The sequence below is a fragment of the Plodia interpunctella genome, chromosome 17, assembly GCF_027563975.2.
Source record: "Plodia interpunctella isolate USDA-ARS_2022_Savannah chromosome 17, ilPloInte3.2, whole genome shotgun sequence".
NCBI classification, from domain to species: Eukaryota; Metazoa; Arthropoda; class Insecta; order Lepidoptera; family Pyralidae; genus Plodia; species Plodia interpunctella.
In genome coordinates, this window is record NC_071310.1 from 3,401,978 (window position 1) to 3,415,835 (window position 13,858).

The window sequence follows — 13,858 nt, forward strand, 5'->3', positions numbered from 1 at the left end:
GGGCCAAATGAGATTTTGTTACCTTCACTATCCAATAAAACTCAATTTTCCCTATTATTTTTTAACAACATACTCCTTTAATGTGCATAGGTATTGTGTAAAAATAAAGAAAAGGACTTTAGGGTATAGATAATAAGGGCCAAGCAGTAGGATAGTCTGCCCCTAAAATATGAATAAATATATACTCTGTGTATAATAAATAACCGGGCGAGTGCGTGTCGAGCCAGCTGAGGTTGCAGCCATAGACTGCAGTTACTTACCATCAAGTGCCTCTTTCATTGCTTCGTAGTATTAAAAACAATGTACAGAAGAAAATCTTATAAGATTTAACAAAACCAACATCCGAAACTTAAAATATTCTCAAAAGAAACACGATCCATGATGAATTGGGTCCGTCATGTCTGACCGCACGACAATATGGCTGAGTGGTGCGTGATAGATGGTGTTTGAACGGCAAATAGTTTTCAATTCATGTCGCCAGAGATTTCACTCACGAAATTGGTATTAGGGGTATCGATTTTGCGCCCGGCCATTTGGCACTCAGTCTTTACGCCCTCGTCCAGATCGCCCCACATGTTGATTTATTTTTATATGAAACGAAGTGTTATGTCGGCTACACATTATCGCCGAGTTCAGATAGATGCCGACGCGAATTAATGAACATTGTGTGGTTTCTATGAGAGCTTTTATTTGCCGCAAAGACAAACCAGCAATGTATGCTGAATCTACTAAAGTTTGACGAACTGTTTGCTGATAATGTATAAGCTGGCAATAGCTTCCTGGTCAAAGGCGTGTGAAAATTAGACCCTATCTTGTTTCCGGTGAAGGAAAACATCGTGAGGAAAACTGCACACTAAGTTCACCATCTCTACAAGTATTCGGATGCGTTCGGGGCTGTGATACCGCGGAGCCCGGAAATTCGGCTTTTACTTTACAACTGTCAGCCTGCCAGTTGTCAATTCTCCTGGAGAATATTAGAAAACCTATCAGCTGCCTAGACTACGTGTTTCATGAATACCATTAATGTCTACATGATGCTAATTAGAATCAAACTCGCGCATCTCTAAAGCGAGTTACCGACGTGTGTCTCTTAATTAGCGAGTTATTTTAAAACAAGAAATACTAGTCGATGCTATATAAAAATTTAGAGAAATTTTAGAAACGTGATTTTGAACATACCTCTACCACCTTCTCTACACACTATCGCCGAACTTAGACATATGCCGATCCGAATGATTGAACATTGCACAGTTTGTATGGGAGCTTTTATTTACCGTAATGAAAAATCAGCAAATGTATGCACAATCCGCATAATGTCGTAATGGCTGCTTAGATTTTACATTTAAGAGTCACGTTGTTGAAAAACAAATTCAGGCCATTAACGCTGTGATGATACTTAGATTTAAAATCATTTACTTAGATGAGAGTACTATACGTTTACAAAATGTGTTTTGTTTAGCATTTGCTAAGTTTTGTCTTATTTAACTTTGACTTTAACTTGCAATGTAACTATATATGTCCTATGTCTCGAGTGGAATCTTGCAGCTCAATTTAGAAACAAATATCTTCTACCAGTTGAGCTGAAATTTTGTATGACAATGCATTATTATGATAAGTATGAACTAATGATGCATCCAGGAAGCTATAGACGTGGGAACGCCTGAACGGTTTACTGCACACACATGATTTTTTGTCACACGTCGAATGCAATAAGATCTCTCTGACAAAAATAAAAGCCATTTTTTAAAAATTACATTTTTGAAAAAATCTTATTATTTTAATGAAAAATCTTATTATTTTAATGGTTATTATTTTAATGGGTAGGAAATAATATAGAAAGAGAGAGAGAAGTTATTATTTCAAAATGTACAAGAAGATTTCCCGAAAATACGTCGTGAATCAACACGTCCCGTGTCAGACAATTCGAAGACCGTTACACACAAGCACACAACAAAGAATGTGTTTTTTTTTATTATTATCACGAACAAAACGCAACGGCCACCGCGGGCTTCTGACATAATATCACACGTATTCAAATAAAAATGTCGTAACAGAAACACTGGCAGGCAAGAAGAGTCCTCAAGTGATTCACTATAAAACTTCAAAAACAGAAACACTTTCTTATCAACTTGTTATCAATAATTTAAGAAATATATCACTTATGGAATGGTAATAAAGATGTAATTCAAGTATTTGACAGTTGACGAGTTGTATTGATAATGTTGTCGTGTTGATGACTCGTGTTTATTGAAAGGTGGTTAACAGAAGGTGGGAGGAAGACCGGTAGCTTCCGAAACGAGATGAATTGTATGACATATAAAATCAATAAATGAACAAACATAATAATCGCCCACACATTTCGTCGGAGCGTTTTCATTGTTGGCGACCGTTTGGATAGAAATACTTTGATCAGATGTGTGTGGTTCCCGTCCTAGCTATTCTAGGACGGGAACCACCCGCATCTGACCAGTGAGGATGACCACTACACATCTCTCGTGGATCGTATGAGGCTATACAAATCAGGTCAGTTGCAGGCACCAATAGCATTTCCGAAGAGGAACGACGTCAGGTAGACCGCCGGTCGTAAAATCACGGCCGAATCTTCAAACTTTAAATGTGTATAATTTTCCGTAGACTTCGTGATTCAGGACTTCACAGTCGTGATTGCAACCGAGAGACCACATGACCTCTTTCCCTTTGTCTTCATGACAATTCGAGGCTTCGTTACATTAAGTCACAATTCATATCAAGTAGTTAAACAAAATAACTACTTATTCCCAAACAAATAAAATATTGAAGTTTCATAGAAGAAATAATAACAAATATACGTAAATTATAAAGCACATTGTCATTATCTATAAATTGATAAAATTTTTGTAACTTTAACATTGTGAAAAAATTTTTATTAAAAACTGCATAGAAACACTTTTTCCACACAATTCATTGACAATTCCATAGACTAAAAAAGAAATAATGTTTCAAATCTGTTTTTAGAGCAAAACAAACATCCTCCTAAAAATAATAATTCCTTTTATAAAATCAGGAAACAATAACATTTTTTTCACAAAACCCTTCTGATGACGTAACGTGGCACAATGGACCGGGGCTATTCTTGGGTGTTAAAAAAACGTCAGTGGGTCACCAATGCAGTGGTTAATTTTATAGCAGTTGTAAACCACCCGCGGAGTCCCGGGTTCGAATCCGACGCCGGGCGCTAAAGACACGATAAAAAGTGAATGGATTTATCAACTAAACACTATTGTTGTCACCAATTGTAGTGAAACAATGTATCAAAGTGCGACAGGAATATTTTACTATGTGGATTTGTAAACTTGTGTAAACGTATACCACTTGCAATTTCCATTTTATAGGGATTATTATATACTTATTTATAGCTTAAAAAATTACATTTTCGAGACAAGTTTTTATTGTTATCAGAGAGATCTTTGTATTCAAGATGTGACTAAAATGGCATGATAAACCGTGCGATAAACCGTTGAGGAGATCCCATGTCGGGAGCCGTTCCTGATTGCACTACATCACTTTATAATAACGCATTGCCATCGTGTGTCCAAGATTTTAGTTCAATCGGTCGAAGATATCTTTTTCAAACTGAGTACAATTAGAGTTACAAGATTCCGCACCCGAACATACACACATAGTTACTTACATACTGCAAGATAAAAGCTTGTAATAAGTATTTATTTCAGATTAATTATACAATTCAAGACAAAAGTCAGTAATTTATTCAATTCGATGCTGCCAAAATTCTATTGTTCCTTCTATTTTGTATATAAGAAAAAGTAATGAAGACTACTTCATTTGCTTTGAATATGGAACTGACAACACTATTAGATTATGTTAGTCTTATCTTATTTCAAATTAAAATTTATTTGACATTCAAATTAAAAACCTTGTAAGAAAGCCCTACGTTTCCTTAAAAAGAGCAACAATTCTCGAAGTGACAAACATCGAAACTTTGTATCTTCATTCAGTGTCATTTCGCCGATTTCTCAAAACAAATTAGCACCGACACGTGTTAACCCTTTTGTGCGATTTTATTGCTTTATGGGCTCCTTTGTCGCGGTAACTCGGCTCGGAACTATGCGTAGGGTGGCCACACGTACCGTATATATAGTACCATCTCCGTATTTTACCATCACGTCTCGTAATATCACGCGTCCCATATTTGTCCTGTGTTCTAAAAAGAAAAGCCCATTCGCAGAAAATAGCCAGCCCAGTCCGGCTTTATTGTGTTGTTTATGTTAAAAATTTTATTTTGAAAAACTTTGGTATTAACACCCAAATGTCCCCAATATACTCGAAATTATGGTAACCCTAACCATCCGATATAAACTCTTGCGCAACGCCGACAAAAGTGAAAATATCTGCAGTAAAAGTAGCACCGGACGGGTTATCGCTTGAGAAATTATTTTTTAAAGTTTTATTTCACTCAGGTAGGTTGATGAGGCCTGGGCTGCCTTTAGTTGGAGCCGGTAAACTATTGATTTTGAATTATTCTTTGTTCATTCGTAAAAGATTTTTTTAAATTCAATATCTTAGTTGTTATGTTACGAGTATATTATTGCCACTATCATAGTAATAGCGACGATGGTGATGATACCTCGTCCGTTATAAAACTTTGTAACTGATACAAGTAATTTCTCGTCCTTATTATTAAACTTATCTAATATAGATATATAAATAAACTCTTTGATGCGCAAAAAAACTTGTACTTAGAAGGAATTTACTATGTTAATTTAGCATCAGTTATTAAAATATCAAAATACATTACTTATTATTATTGAACATTAAGTCTGAAAGTTATCATATAATTTATTTATTTAAAAGAATTCGATGTAGTAAAATAAAACGAAAGCAATTGTAAATACTTAATTTTATTAACTCTGAAACTAACAGATGATATATAAATAAGTGTCCTATCTATATTCGAGTAATTATGACATTAATATGTATTTATACCTACAAGGATGAATTTAGCACGACATATCGAGATTTTTTTTTATTCACACAAAAAGCACAATTTGACAAACGCATGATGTGAGCATCAAAAAAAAATCTTAATATTTTTTTAAAATTTATACTCATTTTAGTCGTTTTTGAAATATTGAAATAGGCTATGTAAATGTTGAACTATCATGCTAAAAACTTCATCGTAGTCTTATCCATTAGTGTTTTAATAACATAATTATTTAAGAAATTCTCCTGCTATGTTTTCAAATTGAAAAGAGTATTTTATTTACTTGTTGTTGTAATTATGTACTGACTGATTCGAATTCTTCATCTGAACGTAAATATGTGCCAATAAATACTATGTAAATAAGAAATTTTCATATAATTTATAACCTACACAATGCTACAAATACAAATTAATGTGCTTTCTTACTAAATTCGAACACAGTCTAGGTCCGATGAAGCTGTTTTAAATGATGAACACTTCGACTTGTTTTATTCCATTGTCTAATTTTTATCGTTAATATACTCTTATACATAGACCTGACGTACCTACTGGGTTGACACCACATTGCCACAAAAATGTCAGTCATCATCTTAGTGTCATTTAGCAGATATGTATAGAGGTTATAATATGACATCAAGGTTTTAGCGCTAAATTTGTTAAGTCTCAAGGTGTCATAGCAAAACGTATAGTTCTAAATTATCGTCTTGTAAATGGATATTTTTCAATAAAAAAATTAAATAATATTGTATAACCTATTATAATTTAATTATAATTGTACCATTTGAATTTATTTTATTATTTTGTAAACTGGCGATAATTGTAACATAATTATTGATAAATTTAAAATAAACAATATATATTTTTTAAAATAATAATATATTTATCATGTATCCAATGCGCTTGTCAAATATATTTAATATCATAGCTAAATTGACTCTTGCATATAAATATATATTCAAATGCAATGTGCAGAAGCATAGACAGGAACCTATCTTACACCAAACACCATAATTTAGAAGTCTTTACACACGATGTCCGAAAAATTGCGTAGGAATTCGGAACACGAACTTTATGATATACATCATGTTAATTGAACCACATTTTTCCATTTATTACCTACATTTTTTTTCGTGAACACCGTGTATAAACCTTATGTCTATATATACAGCTTAACTAAACTCCTAAATGCGATGGTCGATGCCAGAACTTTTAATTCCTTTTCCTATCTAATATTACAATATAATATACACATTATACAGAACAGACATTGCACAGTTTGACGGTCCGCGATATGACGTCACCAGGTTCTCATTAAGTACCAACTCTTATTAGATTCTTAAAAAAAAAAACATAATTTTTAAATCAGTTTCGTGCAAGCAATTGCAATTAGAATGAGCAAGTTGTATAAAATTTTTATGGCACTGTATTAAAAATCTCATAGACCATATATAAATCATTGTATTGTGATCAAAACCGATGCTACTAGTATTAGGTATATACTAGTATTAGTGTAACAAACAATGATCGAGATATTAATGCATTAGATATTTGTTTATAAATGTTGACGTGCTACCAAATTAAATTTCGCTAATAATGAAATATTATTGTTTATTTGTAATAACTTTAATGCACGAAAATAAGTACATTAATCGAAATTAATACAATGTTAATATTTTTTAATGATTTATTTATTTAAAACCTTTCTTTTAATTATATAAAAAATATGTACCAAACGTTGGACACCGTATGGTATTTTCTACCAGTCAACCAGTGAACCAAAAATAAATAGCTATGTGGAGCGATAAAGTGTTATAAATATAAAAATTCCGAATCAATTGTTATTAAATTCATGCTAATTTCAGTCATTATATATTTCAAATTCTCATAACCTATTACTGAAAACGATATGTATACCAAATTGACCTAACGAATGTATATATTTAGTTACCTGGCTATGTTTACCTGTTTTTCTTTATTTGAGCAATATTAAGAGTAAATTCGACGAATAATTACATTAAAGTAGAAAAATCGTTACATTTAGTAATTTAAAAAATATTTTGATTTTATTAGTGACTTTGTTTAAACAAAAGAGTTCAACGCGCTGTTCGAATACGTAATATTTGAAAACAAATAATTTATCTAACGCTGTCATCGACATTATCTGTACCAGATAAACGATAAAGCTCTATCGATCGCTGAGCTAACAATCAAATCGCATTATGTCACGTCTGTTGTCTCCGATTTCAACAAGCTTTTCACCCTGTAATTTGATAACATTTTTTTATCTGGAAAATGATCAATTTTCCCATTTTCTTTATTCGTCATTATTATAACGAATTTCGATAATTTGAATTAGGTGTGAATTATGGTTATAAAGTCATTTTGATCGAATTTTAGTGTAGAATAATATTTTATAATTAGAAACAATAAAACATTGAAAAATCAGTTGAAAACTTTAAGTCGATTGTAATAAGAGTTGGCACAACATGGAACTGATCGGAGGACTAAAAGGACACTTGGTCAACAGTCCAACGGTTTAGGCCTACGCGCGCGCCGTCCGCCCCGCGCGGCCCGTGCACTAACAGCTACCTACTAAACCACACAGTATGGACTCAATCAAAAATAACCGCAAATATTTACACATATACAAAAGTCAATCACGTCAGGGCGGACGGGGCCTCGAATATCACAACGCTCACTCGGAGTCCAATATCAACATGAGATTTTAGTCGGGAAATGTCTCTGTCGAACCCTAGGGACTTACTTCAGCCGCGGCTAGGGCGAGGCGTCGGCGACGGCGTGCCAGGGCGCACGGCGCGCCTACGCCAACGGGTACTGTCACAAGGGCGGCTGCGCGTGCGCGTGGTGATGGTGGTACAGCGGCGACTGGTAGTAATTCTCCGCGGGCGTGTGCCCGTAGCCGTAGTTGACATCATACATCTTGAGGTCGGCCTTGGTGTCGGCGCCGGGCAGCAGTCGCGTGATGCTGAAGGGGTGCGGCGGCGGCGCGTAGCCCTGCGGCTCCTGCTTCAGCTGTGCGTAGTGCTCCAGCGCCAGCGGCGTGTGCTCGGGCAGGCACAGCTCCGGCGCCGCGTGCAGCTGCGCCAGCAGGTCATCGCGCATCTCCTTGTCCTCGCCGGGGCCCGCCGGCGTCGTCTTCTCGTGCCCGTGCTCTCCTCGCTTCTCGTGAGAGCCGTGGTGCCCGTGCGTGTGAGCCGCCTTTTGCGCCTGTCTTATCGTCTCCTTCTTTTCGTCTTTGAACCTTTTCTGTCGCCGCAAAAAGCACCCGTTCTCGAACATGTTCCCGCTGTCCGGGTGCAGCGTCCAGAAAGAGCCTTTCCCAGGCTTGTCGGGCGTGCGGGGTACTTTCACAAAGCAGTCGTTGAACGACAGCGAATGTCGGATGGAGTTCTGCCAGCGCTGCTGGTTCTGTCTGTAGAACGGGAACAGATCCATGATGAACTGGTAGATTTCTGAGAGAGTGAGCATGCGCGACGGGTTGTTCTGGATGGCCATCGTGATGAGGGAGATGTAGGAGTACGGAGGCTTCGCGTGCGTGTAGGAGCGGCGGTAGGTCTTGTCGTTGCGCGCGCGCTGCAGCGCAGAGGTCGGCGAAGCGGCCTCCTGCTCACGCGGCAGGGAGCCGTACGGCACGGCGCCGCCGCCGCCCATGCAGGACGCCATGGTGCTGGGCGGCGAGTAGCCGACGCCCGGCGAGCCCATGCAGGAGCCGCCGGCCACCATGTTGTTGGAGTACAGGTTAGGATAGGGCTGCGTCGGCATGCACCCCATCCCGTTAACGTAGTGTGGCGCGAGGCCCGGCGACAGGGACGACAGCGACGCGGACGTCGGCACGTCGCCGTACGAGAGCTTCTGCGAGATCATGGCTAGCGCATCACCCGCGCGTGCACGCCGGCCAGGGGCAAACACTCGCACTGATTGAAAGAGTAAATAGAAGCTAGGGGCCCGGGCGCCCCTCCACCTCGCCGGCTATTGGCGGGCGGCGAGGCGGGGCCGCGCGAGGCCCGCCTCGAATGAGAGGCGCGCGCAGACCCCGCGCCCCGCGCCGCACCCCCCGGCTGCAGAGCCTTGCCTCGCGCCGCTAATAATACCGCCGCTCTAACGACAAAAACATGGAATAACCATAAGTGTGTTATCTTCAATGTGTGCTGCGGAACATTTAGTTCTGTTTCGCGTTTTCTTGCATTTAGGATACTGAGAATCGTGTGAACATATCCATTTCATCGCACCCCAGTGAGTCTGTTGAAGTGGTTACCTCGACCTTCGTATATAGGCATATCCATCTAGATGTCATTTTTATAAACTTCGTATAATTTTAATAATAGATTTTACTAATTCCTAGTATAGTAAACACTTTAAATAAAAAAACTACATAATAACTAAATACTTTACAATTAAAGTTAAGTACTGTCGCGGTAAGAAATATTTTAAAAGTATACTATACATACCTGGTCACTAATAACTGTTGGATTATTTATAAAAAAGCTACTTATCTAAACTATCAACCATAAACTATAGAAAAAAACCGTTTAGCATTATAAAGTATAAACTTTTTCATAATGGATATTGACAGTTGTTGAGTGTATACTTTTTATTTTATATAAACTATTCTAGAAATTCAGTATAAGTGGCAGATAAAAGTGACAAAAACCAACAACACAAACACAAGTATAAAAATAAACAATATTGTTTTTATTTTGCGAAAGTAAATAATCTCGTAGCGCGGTCTACGGAGCTACGGCGCGCTGCGGCGACGCGACGCCCGCTGAATACATATTGGCCTCAATTTCATTATTTTTAATTTTTTGTTTCAATGCTAATATCATTTATTTCTTATTGTTGTGATTTTTTAAATTTTATTGTTCTACGTACAATATATATACACTATATAAAAAACAGCAAATAACAACTAGGTATTAATATTGCTAGGATAGGTGGCAAGTGAAGATCACTAAGCGTGTAAATTATAGTAAACCAGGAGCCATTCCCGGATTCGCTCGGCTAAAACCATGATAAATTATATACTACTTCTAAATATTAAGAAGAAGGTTTAGACCTTCCTCTTAAATCAATCTAGATAGATTTATAGATATAAAACCCACATAAAAATTCGTTGCATAGTTTTAAAGATCTAAGCATACAAAGGGACAAAGAGACTGCGCGAAGCGACTTTTTCATTATGTAATTAACTATATATACTTTTTTAAATTTTATACATTAACTATAATTATATTTAACGTTCAAATCTTCTGTCAATTATTTATATAGGCCTTAGATTTTTATGTAAATTGTTAGTAAAGTGGATCTATATCTCACTGCTGATACAGCTGCCTATTTTTATGTTATTTTTTCAACTTAATCAATGTAGTAATGCCTTGGCGCAATGAACTGTTTACTAACTCACTTCATTTAGCTAATTAGTCATTATCGTTGTATATAATTTAAGACTATTAATTGTCAGTATAGAAAATAGCACAGCAGGACTATATTATTTATTTAGTCTTAAGCAATATCATATGATTGCTTCATAACAATAAATATTCAAGAGTATAACTTAGGTATTTGACATTAATATAAACATGTTTCATTAGAAACCCATTTGCAAGTAGAACCTAGGATAACAACTCCTAATTAAAAAATAAGCGCCTCTAAGCGCCAATTTGATTTTTGACCCCCGACTACAGAAAGAGGTGGTTATAAGGTTAACGTGTGTATCTGTATATCTGTCCGTTGCATCGTAACAGCGGCGTGACAACGGCTGAACTGATTGATCTATTTTGATTTTTATCGAGTGTTCTTTTCTTAGCTATGTTTAAAAAAGTATGTTCAGCTATTTGAAAACCGTCAGTTCTTTGAGAGGATGCCAAAAACTACGGAGTCGGGGATTTCTTAAAATTTTAATTCAATATTTAATGCGCATACAAGAATGAAAATGTTTAAACACCCTCTGGTTTTGAAAAATATATGAAGTGATGTCACTTGATACAATTTTCACTAGTATTGTTAAAAATTTCCACTGTTCATCACTGTCATCTTCGGAAGAACCGCTGGCATGTCGCCAACGGTTTGATAACAAAGGATGGCAAAGACTGTACAAAATGGAGACGAAAAAACAAGAAAAGCTTACCATGATCTCGAGCCTTAAGGCTAAGGAAGGAACCGGGTAATACATATGAGAGAGAGAATTATGTAAAAGATTATCTTGTTATACAATTTTTCAGGATTAACACAAACGGTTTTTAACTAATCACATGCAATTAGGAACAAAAAATTTTTTATTAACACCTCTGTAAAGGCTTTTATAGGGTACTACAATAGGGCTGGCATATCTGTGTAGATAAAATTTAAAAAAAAATAGAATTAAAAAGGTATCTAAAGGTTAGATAACTTTAAGCACTGTAATTTTATCTTGCAGTTACAAACTATGATCCAAGCTACCTCCTGTATATAGGCCATAAAACGTGGCAAAGTTCATACCTAACCGTAACTTTATAAGTTTGTCTCGCTCCAATTCTCTTTACGACTTTGTTTGCTTTGCAGTTAAATGGGAGCTGTGATCGTTAAGTCCTTTGTTTCGCTTTATCGTTCATTATTACTGTTTTATATTGGTTTGCGTTGCCCTAAACTTGATATTTTTTATATTCGGAGCGCTCGGCTTGTGATAGTGGCGGTTAAGACACTTTCATAATGGTCGATATTTGGATGGGTGACCAAAAAATATTAATTTGAGCTCCTCCGTGCTTCGTTATGCAGTTGGTCCCGGATGTATTTGCAGTTGTTAAGACATTATGCTAATCCCCAATTGGCCTGCATGGTGGGTCATGGGGCCATGACCCACCATGCGGCCCATACTCCTTATCCATCCATAAGGAAGGCCTGTGCCCCAGCAGTGGGACATCCCCCATTAAATGGTTTATTGATGATTGTCAAAAAAATTTGCGATAGAGAAAAAAAGTAGTAGTTGTATGAGCCTGGGATATAAAGCTTTAATATCCGAAAAGCAACGACAGCATTCCCAAAGAGGGTTGACATTGACAGGTGAAAATACAGTCAAAAAATGTTATATCTAAATTTAATTGTTATAATGCAACCAAGAAACGAGAGAGACAGCATAAAAAGAAAGACAAGGTTATTTTTTGAGTTTTCAACTGTGAGCTCTGAAAACTGTTCATTTAAAAATCGACGATCATCCCTATCATATACAAGGCAATTTAGCACGTAAAGATTAGCCGCTAAGGTTGGAAGTACCTCTGCTGCAACGTGACACCAGGCGCACGGCTATCGCTAATGGCGGATGTATGTAACCCTCGGTGAAACCTGACACGTATTGGACCTATGTAGCCAGATCATTGGAATTGAGGATCACTGAGAATCACAGTCTATAATTGTAACGCTAACTTCATTTGGAGTCAAGCAATATAAAATGGAAATTCTTATTAGGTTTCATTCTCAGAGCGTTTCGACTGCTGCGGCCGCGCTGTCATTATGATCCGTCAATTTTCTTAAGGAAGGAATCATTTCCAAAATTAATCTATACTATTATTATGTATCTCCTTTTATAAATTCACGGCACTAAGTGCGGTCCTTTGAGAGGCTTGCGTGGGGATATGGATCCAACTATACTATTATTATTAAGAGGTAAGCGTTTCTATTTATTTTTCCGGGATGCAAGGTACTGTAATGATCTGTAATGATACTCCTTCATTACATTTTAAAAACCTCTTTTTTGCATTTCGAACGGAGAATAGAAAAAACAAGAAGAGTTTATTTGACATATGTTTTGACGCAGTCAGTCCCCGGAGCTGAATAAGATTACGTGTGTGTTAAAAAAAGTATTAAATGTTATCTAATAATAATATATTTTAATTAATAAGCGATCCCAATCGTTACAGTACCTACCCTATGTCCTTCTCCCTAATTCAAACTACATAACGCAAAATTTCAAGAAGATTGGTTAAGTGGGTAAAAAGAGGGATCAGATAGACGGCCGGTTATAGAAATATAGCCAAATCTTCAAAATTAAATAGTTAAATTTTTACGCGAACCCTGTGATTTGGGGCGTCACAGCTCCGAATGTAATTGGAATGGGGATGGGATGCGAAGATAAGAGAGATATAGCCAAACTGTTTATCATGTAAGGGACAATAAAAGGAGTTTATACTTTTAAATGAAACAATGACAAGTTTCCGTTATTTATCGGAAATAAACAAAACATTTAATTAGACAAACACGGAGTCAGCCCAAATGTCTTGAGTTGGCAAACAACGCTAATTAGTTGCTGCTATAATGGCGAACAAACAAACGGATACTTAACTAAGTGTATGAACTAAAGTTCATTAGGTAATTATGAATTTGTGATAACGGGACTGTGTTATTATATTATCTAAGTTAGTATCTACATATATTTATTTGGGACCTAGCTTTCGTTCAGGCTTACACGCCTGTAATTTGGTCTTATAAACTACTAAAAGTCTTATAAACTACTAAGAAAGCGGTCACCGCAGCCTATAGACGCCTGCAGTACCAGAGGTATCACACGCGTGCTGCCTATAACTTTAATAAAAAAATTATTATTTCTAAAATAATTTCAAAGAGCTTTCGAAAAAAAAAAACAAAGAACTAATATTTTATGAATCAAAACATTTCACTCAGAGAAAGTAGTATGAATGAACCAAAAAAAATGTACAAAAACTTGACCGCAAAAAATGGGTTATTGCATTATGCACAAGATAAGGACAGGTAAGCTGGGATGTTACAAAATAATCACGTGCACAAACTTACTCATACTGGTGGCCAGAACAAAAACGTAAAATATTTCATATCCAATTGGTACTTACACGGAGAAACTAGCGCCAC

At 36.6% G+C, this 13,858-nt stretch overlaps 1 protein-coding gene across 1 annotated transcript; it reads right to left on the reverse strand.

Annotated features, from left to right (window-relative positions):
* Positions 1-4,882: 4,882 nt before the first annotated feature.
* Positions 4,883-8,983, reverse strand: fkh (fork head). Its single transcript, XM_053757759.2, has one exon. It carries the CDS (start codon positions 8,864-8,866, stop codon positions 7,820-7,822), a length of 1,047 nt encoding a protein of 348 aa, XP_053613734.1. The 5' UTR covers positions 8,867-8,983; the 3' UTR covers positions 4,883-7,819.
* Positions 8,984-13,858: the final 4,875 nt, after the last annotated feature.

Bases quoted from the DNA above. Each gene is read 5' to 3' on its own strand.
- fkh (XM_053757759.2), bottom strand. From the start codon at position 8,866: ATGATCTCGCAGAAGCTCTCGTACGGCGACGTGCCGACGTCCGCGTCG.